The sequence below is a fragment of the Scyliorhinus torazame genome, chromosome 3 (assembly GCF_047496885.1).
Source record: "Scyliorhinus torazame isolate Kashiwa2021f chromosome 3, sScyTor2.1, whole genome shotgun sequence".
In the NCBI taxonomy this organism is placed as follows: Eukaryota; Metazoa; Chordata; class Chondrichthyes; order Carcharhiniformes; family Scyliorhinidae; genus Scyliorhinus; species Scyliorhinus torazame.
In genome coordinates this window covers 34,422,107-34,432,847 of record NC_092709.1, presented here as the reverse complement: position 1 = coordinate 34,432,847, position 10,741 = coordinate 34,422,107, and the positions used below count along the sequence as shown (strand labels likewise).

General features: G+C 43.6%; 1 protein-coding gene across 1 annotated transcript in view; it reads right to left on the bottom strand.

Annotated features, from left to right (window-relative positions):
• Positions 1-7,724: 7,724 nt before the first annotated feature.
• c3h4orf33 (chromosome 3 C4orf33 homolog) overlaps positions 7,725-10,741 on the bottom strand; it is a 32,350-nt gene continuing 29,333 nt past the window's right edge. Inside the window, exon 7 of the mRNA XM_072495568.1 lies at positions 7,725-8,159. Coding sequence (XP_072351669.1) covers position 8,159 — 1 coding nt within the window. The 3' untranslated portion in view covers positions 7,725-8,158. The remainder of the gene's footprint in view (positions 8,160-10,741) is intronic.

Genomic DNA, 10,741 nt, shown 5'->3' with positions numbered 1-10,741 from the left:
TTTAAATTATTATGAGATCTCAGTTCACTGGTAGGTTTTGTGTCGCTGGCTTTTTGAATCGGATGATACACACTTAATCCAAAGGAGAGAGCTGCAGAGAGCCTATCTTTCAGACTGTTTCCTCTGCTGAAAGCTTTCTTGCAATGTCCTGCAGTGGATGCAGCCTGGCTTTGAAATACTTCAGCCATTGTATATTTCCAATGGATATTTTGGGTGGGTCTGTCTGTGCAAGCTATTATTTCAATAGCCAACAGTTAGTATTTTGATGTTTCTTTCTTAGACAGGTGGGTGGATGAATTATGGAAATTGTCTCTCTCTGTAATTTCATATCAGAAGTTCCCGAAACTGGTCAACTGGCAATATCAGACATCAGACGACTTGTGGCAGCCACCTTTAGCCAGTGACTTCTCTTGTCGTTACAACTTCCTTTTTAAACAATTCGGTACATGTTTGTTCAGCCAGTGAATTTACAAATTGGTATCACTCATACACAGTCACATAATCGTGAGTTTGTCTGAACAATTTTCTACTACTTCGTCAAATAGTTTAATAAGGTTGGTAAATTATCAACCCTTTTGAAAACTGTGCTGACCATTCTATTACATTTTTGGTTACTAGGTGATTTCCTATTTCTTCTTTGAGCAAATAATCTATTATCTTTCCTATCATTGTCATTAATCTCATTGGAATATAGTTAATGGGTTTTGTAATGTGTGGCACGGTAGCACAGTAATCAGCTCTGTTGCTTCACAGTGCCAGGGACCGGGGTTCGGTTCCCGGCTCAGATCACTGTATGGTAGCACAGTGGTTATGTAGCCACCTGGGTTGGCCACTTCCCGACTTAAAATGGAGAACCGCAAGGCTGAAGGGAAATTCAGCCAACACAGGCAAAGACTAGCAAATACAGAAATCATGTGTATTGAAACCTGTAAGAAACCAGACAGCACTGAAACCAGCAGCCATCTGCACAGTAATGAGCAATTCCAAGGCACAATTGCAACAGTTATGGTGAATAAAGCCAAGCCAGACTCCTCAGCGCCAGCAGGAGCCAAGACAAAGGAAGGCCAACGGACATTTAGGGACCGCCCAGTGATCAGGGAACTCCAGTATTGGAGAAATCGATTCAAGTGATCGGAACGTAGTCCAATCACTTGGAAGCAGGTACGGGGTCCGCCCCGAAGGGCGGGAAGCCCCTGGGGACTATAAAGTAAAGCCCCCAAGTTCAAATCGTCCTCCTTGACAGGGTCACTCAGCAACGCAAAGCAACCCCTGAGAGTGAACTGTCCAGCGGCCGCCAACCAAGTAAGTCTCAAGTCAACGCTCGCTACGAGATAGGCGATCCTAGCTACCAGTCCATACCAGCTTTTGAATCCTGCAGACTCAGGGCCTGAACAAAAGGCCATTTGTTCCCCATGCCTGGTGGGCCAGTCCGAAGCTAAGTATTGGCCTTTTAGTGATGGGAATAGTCTAGAAAATAGAGTTTATACATGACTCGTGATTTACTGTGTATAATAAATGTGCTTTGATTTGAATCTTACTAATTGGTGTGTTGAGTTATTGATCATTACTTGAACTTGAGCCTCGTGGCGGTATCATAAAGATACCTGGCGACTCTAGAGCAAAGGTTGAACAAACAGACCAAATTACGAATTAAGAGCCAACCAAAAGTTAGCAACAGTTAGCACTGTTATTTGACAGCGCCAGAGACCCGAGTTCAATTCTCGGCTAGCGTCACTGTCTGTGCGGAGTCTGCATGTTCTCCCCATGTCTGCGTTGGTTTCCTCTGGGCGCTACGGTTTCCTCCCACAAGTCCCAAAAGACGCACTGTTAGGTGATTTGGACATTCTGAATTCTCCTTCAGTGTCCCCGAACAGGTGCCGGAGTATGCCAACTAGGGAATTGCACAGTAACTTCATTGCAGTGTTAATGTAAGCCTACTTGTGACACTAATAAAGATTATTATTATCCGATCTTCCTGTTTAAACATAGGGAATACATTGGTTGTTTTCCAACGAATTGTTGTATATGAAATACATGTGAAATAGTGCCTCTATTCAACTTTGTTCTATTTTATGGATGCAATCCATTTGGGCCAGGTGATTCATCCTTTCTAAGTCTGATTAGTTCATCAGTTATCTTCCCTTACTAGCTCAAATTCCTTGCTATCTTATTTATTTCTTCTCTTAATTTCTTTCCTGTTTGTCTCCATGGTAAATACTGAATGAAGGAAGTAACTATTCAATATCTTTGCTATTTTGTTGGCATTGCCTATGGTTTATATTGTGCCTCCATTAGTAACATTATCCTGATTTTTCTTTTGTTATTTATGTCTGCAGAATACTTTATTTTCTTTTGAACTCCTCAAAAATGTTATTTTGTTGTTTCCTTTTAATTTCCTTGTCTTATTAGTTGTTTCCTAACCTTTGTATTCCCTTTTTGCCGTCCTTTTCTTTATTGGCTTGTACGGGTCCTTCCTGTTGATTCCCGTTTTTCCCCTTTATTTATTTTTTGCTGTTATCATTTTGATCCATGGATGATTAATTTGCATAAATCGACCTTGGGAAATGAGGAACTCAAAAGTTATAACTCAGAACACTGTGCTAGTCTTCGGACAGCAAAACTGAGACATTTCCGACACCTGAGAGATCGGTGGGACTCAGTTTGATTGGTTTGCTGGTGGCCAATGAATTGGTCAAAAGGCTGTATTCTTCCACCGCGGTAACAGGTGGTGATAGCTTCCTGCCTGAGTGGGATGATTTTCAGAGAGCCAGGGGAAAGTTAGTAGAAGACCTGGACACTCGGAGGAAAGGACCACCGCTCTCTTTTCCTCGTGTTTTTTCTCTCCAGAAAAGCTCTACAGCGGCTGTATTTCTGAATTAATGTATAGTTTTCCATCTCTGAACTGAAAGCCTGGGTTGAAGAAAGATGTGCTCGAAACAAAGACTCTTATCTTTTTACTTCCATTATCTTTACACCCCTATGTATTTGTCTGTCTTGTGTGTGCATAGAGTGTGGGCTGAGTTTAAGAGGCGGGGTGTTAGGAATTAGATAATAGTTAACCTGTTGTCTTTGCTGCATATTTAATTATAGTAATTAATAAACTGTATTGTGTTTAAATTTATAAACCTGGCGACTGTAGTTATTGGGCAGCTAAGCACCAAAGACTGTGGGTGTTTTTCTAAGAAATATTTATTAATTTCAATGGTGTTGTGATTCTGGGTCAAATTGGCTGGAACTGACCGTGCACTAGCCCAGAGGCTCATAAAAGGCTGTATAATTAGTGTATGCCTTTAGCTTAAATTTTACCCATCTCTTTATTCATTTAAGGTGCCTTATTCTTTGCTATTATGTTCTTGTTTTTTCACAGAATATATTTCATCTGAACTCAATTTATCATCATCTTCTATATTTGACACTTATCATTATTTTTCGGTTTACTTTTGCACGTTTCCTTCCCATCTCCTCAAAATTCATTTTTCCCCAATCTATTACTTTCGTCTCTGACCTATTTTCTCAATTATGATTCTGAATCTTATTGCGTTATGATCACTACTGCCTAATCTTACTTAACTATGTTGCTTCATTTCCCATTAGTTTAATTAGCAATTTCTCTATTGTTGGACTTATGTACTCACAAGAAAGGAGCCCTAAACACACTGCAAAAACTCCACTTCCTTTTCTCTACTGTGCAGAGTGCAGAAAAGATTTGCTAGGATGTTGCCGGGACTTGATGGTTTGAGTTATAAGGAGAGGCTGGATAGACTGGGACTTTTTTCCTTGGAGGGTAGGAGGCTTAGGGGTGATCTTATAGAGGTCTATAAAATAATGAGGGGCATAGATAAGGTAGATAGTCAACATCTTTTCCCAAAGGTAGGGGAGTCTAAAACTAGAGGGCATAGGTTTAAGGTGAGAGGGGAGAGATTCAGAAGGGCCCAGAGGGGCAATTTCTTCACTCAGAGGGTAGTGAGTGTCTGGAATGGGCTGCCAGAGGTAGTAGTAGAGGCGGGTACAATTGTGTCTTTTAAAAAACATTTAGATAGTTACATGGGTAAGATGGGTATAGAGGGTTATGAGCCAAGTGCGGGCAACTGGGACTAGCTTAATGGTAAAAACTGGGCGGCATGGACTGGTTGGGCCGAAGGGCCTGTTTCCATGCTGTAAACTTCTATGATTCTATGATACTGCTTCTTGCCAGTTTATTTGGGTGTAGTTGATATTATTCTATATCTTTCCCTAATTTCTCAAACCTGGCAATTCTGTGCAATTTCATATTGTTTTACTGTGTAGTTAGTGTGAAAAGTAAATGTTCGACATATTAGTAAGAAACAAGTCATCCATTTCTTCACAGCTCAGAGACATTGCTAATCCGCATAAACATGGGACTAAAATTGGGTTCTTCAAATGATGGTTCCTGTCAATGGTTTACAGCTAATGTAGAATGTACAGTAAAGCAGATGCCTATAAGGGGTAACTTGGTAAATATCTACGCCTCACATGGAGCTCCATGAGATGAGGAGGTTGGAAGCAGAGTCATGCATATTCAACACCACACACCATACTGATGGTGATGCAATATGTTACTTAACATTTTAGGTAATTCTGCAACTTCAAACTTTGTGATGATACAGAAGGGAGGGGATTTTCTGCTCCTGTTTTCGTGGGGTGGGATCAGCGGCAAGAACGTGAAATCCCATGGCAGTCCCAAAACCTTTTACGCTGGTGTTCCGATTGTCCTTGCCTCCCGCCAATGATTTAATGAGAATCTCGACGTTGAACATCGGGATCTTCATTTGAATTAATTTAAATATCATAATCAGGTCATTACTTAGAATGTCCATTCACATTGGCCTGAGGGTACGCCGATATGAATTATGACAGGTCCTTCACAACGTGCACCTGGTGAGCAGAACCTGTCGGAGGTACACAGGTGAGTACGTCCCCCAGAGGGAGTGGATTATGCTGGGCAGTACTCTGATACTGCCCCTTGGCACTGACCCCAGGGAGGCAGTGCCCTGGGGGTGTTCCGTGTGGGAAGGGATTCTGTGAGGGGGGGTTGTTCTGTGGAGGGAGGGGTTCTGGGGGAGGGGGGTCTGTCTATTTAAAAAAAAAATAGGAGCACCTTTTTAAAAATGCTGATCACATTTTTGTGACGTATATGTGGCTTTTCACACACAAATACACAATGTGTGGCATGCTCAGGCTGGCACACAGCAGCAGGTTGGCTCTGTTACTGAATGAGAGGGTGCACCGCTTTCCAGATGTGACACTGGAGATCCTCCTGGGAAAATGTCCTGCATCTTGTAGCCACTTAAAATGGCCAACTCCCGATTCAAAATGGCGAACGGCAAAGGCTGATGGGAAAGTCAGCCAACAAGACAAAAACCAGCAGCTGCAGGTTGGCTGTGTATTTACCTCTGGAAAGGCCAGACAATATCGATACCAGCAACCATCAGCATAACAAAACAGCCATCTGCATACTAATGAGCAATCCCCGGAAACAATAAGCAACATTTAGACACACATAGCAAAACCCAACTCTTTGGCGCCAGCAGGAGCCTACACAAAAGGAAGTGAACGAGCACCTCAAGACCGCCCATCGATCAGGGAACCGCTCCAGCATTGGAGAAAATCGAACCAAGCGATTGGGACAAAGTCCAATCACTTGGGACCAGGTACAGGGTCCGCCCCGAAAGGCGGGAAGCCCCTGGGGACTATAAGAATTGAGCCCCAAGTTCAAATCGCTCTCTTCTTCTCCACCTCTTCGTCCTGCCCGGGTCACCCAGCAACAACGAACCAACATTGACCGTGACCAGTGCAGCGACTCCAGTGATCATCAAACTTGTAAGTCTTAATTCAACGCTCGCTACAAGATAAGCGCTCCTAGCTACCAATCTGTACCAACTTCGAATCCCGCAGGCTCAGAACCCGAATGAAAGGCCATTTGTTTCCCTGACCTGGTGGGCCAGTTCCAAGTTAAGTATAGGCCTGTTAGTTGTAGAAGTAGCTTAGACGTAGAATTTGTGCATGAGTAGCAATTACTGCGTATAATAAATGTGCTTTGATTTAAACCTTACTAATCGGTATATTGGATTATTGATCATTACTCGGACTTGAACCTCGTGGCGGTATCATAAAGATACCTGGCGACTCAAGAGCAAAGGTAATAAAACAGAGCAATTGAACTAAGGCAAAGTTAGCAACAATCTGGGGGGGGAAAAAGATGTAATCTTGCCCTCCTGTCCCACTCTCTTATGGCTGTACACGATGTTATGCCTGTCCTTCTCATTCTTCATTCAGGTGAGGCGGCGCACCCGAGCAAGGTGCCTTTACCAATCACTCCCTCTCTCTAGGTGGCTCCTGTAAGTTGGAGTAGGACACCATTTATTCTTTTCAGGGGACAGCCCTCAGGGAATTTCTGTATTCTCAAGCTGGTGAATTCTTCAAAGTGTTCCTCTTCACATCTCCAGCAGCAGGTGTGATCATGAAATGCCAAGAATCCCTTTAATTAGCACTTGAAATTAACATCAACGCCTTTTAAAAAAATGTGGGCATCACTGGCTAAGCTAGAATTTATTGCCCATCCCTAAATGTCTTCAAAAAGACAACGGTGAGCTGCTTTAATGAACCCCTGCAGTCCATGTCGTGTCCAGGATTTTGACCGCGACAGTGAAGCATCGGCAATATATTTCCAACTCAGGACAGTGAGTGGCTTGGAAGAGAACTTGCGGGTGCCGATGTTCCCATGCATCTGCCATCCTTCTCCTTCAAGCTGGTAGAGGTCACAGGCTTGGAAGGTGCTGTTGAAGGCTTGGCGTGTTGCTGCAGTGCATCTTGCAAATGGTCTACTGGAGGGAATGAATGTTTAAATGGTCACTATTAGGACAGACAATAACTACCAAAATGCCATGCAGTCTCTTTAATCAGCACTGGCAGGCAATTTAAGTATCAACCAACTGTTTAACAGGTCTCCAGACAGCAATTCTCACCGTTGGCTGCATTTCCTTTAATAAGATGGTGCCTTGAAGACCACTGGACGAGGCCAGATGGAAATGGGAGGATGAACTGGGGACAGAGGTGGGGTGGGGACTCTGGAGCGAAGCACTGAGCAGGGACAACTCCATCTCCCCCTGCGCAAGGCTCAGCCTTATGCAGTTCAAAATGGTGCACAGAGCACACCTGACCAGAACTCGAATGAGCAGGTTCTTCCCGGAGGTGGAGGATAAATGTAAACGGTGCCAGAGGGGCCCAGCCAACCACACCCACATGTTCTGGGCATGCCCCAAACGTGCCGGGTTCAGCTTTAGACCCCATTTTTGCCATCCCTTTTGTATCTAAAGTATGCAGGGAAAATCGTTCTAAACTGTTAATTTTTCATGTTTAAAGTTTCTGTTTTATTATATGGTACAGAGAAATTCTGCAGTGGGTAGTGTCACTGTCTCTGAAGCAGAAAACTCTGGGTTTGAGTCCTACACCAATACTTGATGTCCAGGAAGGTGCATTTTTAACACCACCAAACAGGTTGATTGTCAACCTGCAAATCCTTCAGGACAATGGCAGGTAGTAAGAGATTTCTGGTCAGTCATGTGATGGAATGAAAGTCGGAGCCTCTACCATTACTATCCATAGCTCCAAACTCAATATATATCTAAAATATGTGTTGCCACAGCAACTCAGGCTCCTTGAGTGATCTGTAACACACCGCCACAGAGAAACTTACAACACAGTAAAGTAACATGCATGTATTTTGAACTACAGCATAGTCTGTTACATATTGTGCAATACTACGTTATTGAATTAAATAGCCTATCTGTAATCACTGCTTTGTTTAGCATTAATTAGTCTTTCAGATGTTCATTGTTCACCCTCCTTGTCATAATATATCGCATTTCTGGAACGCTCCATCATACTTGACAGTCTTTTATGTTGCAGGTCTTGCTTTTATGAATGTATTCATGTAAATATGTTCATGTAAGTTGTGTCAACTGAAAAAAACATTTTCTGTACAAAAATGTTTCCAGTGACATTGTTCCCCAAATTTCTATTCTGCAGATTGTACGACAAACACGATATCACATTAAAACAATGGGAAAATACTGCGGATGTTGGAAATCTGAACTGTAAACAGAAAATGTGGGAACATTCAGCACCTCAGGCAGCATCTGTGAAGAGAGAAACAGAGTTAGGATTTCAGGTTGATGACCTTTCTCAGAAGAACTGGAAGATGCTTGCAATGAACAAATTTAAGCAAATAGAGCCAGGGAAAAGAGGGCAGCAGACCCTGTGACTAGGACAAAAAGGAGGATTGATTAAATAACAGAAGGGGTGAGATAGTAAAGCAAAAAGTTGATAATAGAGCAAACACAGGTCAGTCTAGAAGAGTTGCAAATGGTTCCAGAACATCCAAATGGTAACAGAAGTGGCAATTAAGATCCAAAGCTGTTAATTTAGGTCAGAAGGCAAGGCTGTAATCTGCCTAGTATAAAAGATGCGAGGCAGTTCCTCGGTCACATATTGAGCTTCATTGGAAGAAAGCTGAGGTGGGACAGGGCGTGGGACAAAGAATAAATGTGGCAAGCAGACTCAGTGGAGGTGTTCAGCAGAATGATCACCCATAGCTATGTTACATTTATTGGACTGAGCAGCAATATTGAAAAAAATCAGCTAAAATCTCTCTAATCATTCCAGCATTAATTTACAAGGTTGTCGAGTTGACTGGAAAGAGTCCCAATATCCAATGACAGTTGTTTTACCATTGAGCCAGGCAGACTGGTCAATCATAAATAGAGCCCCAGGCTACCTTAGGCTTTTTAGCTCAAGTATTTACCAGTACTGAGATTGAAGCGGGGAGGGGGCATATTTCACTTTGGACATTAGCGTAAAATGGGCAATATGGGATTAGAGCCTGTAATACATTTCTCCCAATTTTCATTCCAATTATGACTCAAAGTTAGGTTGGCAGAGGTGCAAGTGACATTATCGCATTCCAACTTAAAGGCTCTTTTCAACCTACAATGAGGGTATTACATGCTTCTCGAAAGGCAGGAGTAAAAATTATGGCTAGTTTACCACCCTCTCTGTCTCTCCACCATACCACATTCTCATTAGGCACAGGATTTTGTCCTTTGCCCAAGCAAAGTTTTCAGCTACAAAATCATTTCATAAAATGGTTAACGGTACACAAATAGAAGTGAATAAAATTAATCCTGAATGTTGAATGCACTGGTATTGCAGAACTTGGATAAATACTTGAGAATTTCGACACAGTTGGAATCATTTACTGACACAGCTGTAAAATACCGTGGATGTTGCAAATCTGAAATAAGATCAGAAAATACGGAAAGCACACAGAGAGAAGCAGAGTTGGGACGGGATTCTCCGTCCTGCCAGACCCGTTTTCTGGCGCGGCACGCCCCCGCAGGCAGCGGGATCCTCCGTCCCGGCAGCCGGCCAATGGGGTTTCCCATTGTGGCCACCCCCACGCCATCGGGAAATCCGCAGGCCTGTGTGCGCTGCCGGCGAAGCGGAGAATCCCGCCCCATATGTTTCAAGTCGGTATTATTAGAATGATGTACTGTTTTCTCTCTCCCCAGATGCTGACCCTGAGCTGCTGGGCTTTTCCAGCATTTTCTGTTTTTATTTCTGATAACTGGAAACATTGGCCTAGATTTAGTGTAAGTGATGGATGTTCCCTCCCCATACACAACCCCACCCACCCCTTAACAGTTTGAGAACCTGTGGAGCCCTGCTTCGCTCCCATGGGGGAGGGATGATGTGAATTAAGTACCCACCGGTAAACCTGATAGGCTTCAAGAGGCATGGGAGAACTGTCCGTATCCCATTAAATCCCTGAGTAACCATTACGTTCTGGTGGGCTCAGGGATAACTACTCACAAGTGGCTTATTCTTTTTTTGATTCGTTCAAGTGATGTGGACATCATTAGCTAGGCCAGCATTTACTACCTATCCCCAATTGCCCTCGAGACGGTGGGGCGAGTAGTTTTCTTTAACCACTGCAGTCCATACAGTGTAGGTACACCCACAGTGGTGGAGGGAGTGAATGTTTATGAATGGGGTGTAATCGAGCATGCTTCTTTCTCCTCGACACTTTCAAGCTTGAGTATTGTTGGAGCTGCACTCATCCACACAAAAGGAGAGTATTCCATCACAAGCTAGACTTGTGCCTTGTAGATGGTGGACAGACTTTGGCTGGCGAGGAGGTGAGTTACTCACTGCAGGCTTCCTAGCCTCTGACCGAGTCTTGTAACCCCAGTATTTATATGGGTAGTCCAGTTGAATTTCTGGTCAATGGTAACCCATTGACATCCCACCACCATGGGCAGGATTCCCATGTCAGGCCCTTCGTATCCTCAACTTAATTGGCAACAATTCTTCACTGGGGGCCTGATGTGGCTTATCCTGCACAGTTTTCGGGGCCACACCAAGCTAACCACGTCTTGGTCCCAGGGGCAGACTTCCACAGTTCAGACTGGGGCCGTTTCCACGCCTCCCCTCTCCATCCCCTCCCCCCATTATGCTTGCTCCAATGAATTCCATTAAATACCGTGCCTTTTATGCAGCAAAGGTACAGCAGTCCCAGTTCTAAGTAATCTCCCAGCAAATGTGAATGTTAGATAATTTCTGAAGGAACAAACTTCTCTTCTCAACAGGAGGTTGTGAGCCGGGGTCTGATGCTAGAATTTTCCTGATTCGTGGGGCAATAATCACACATGACAATGGAAAG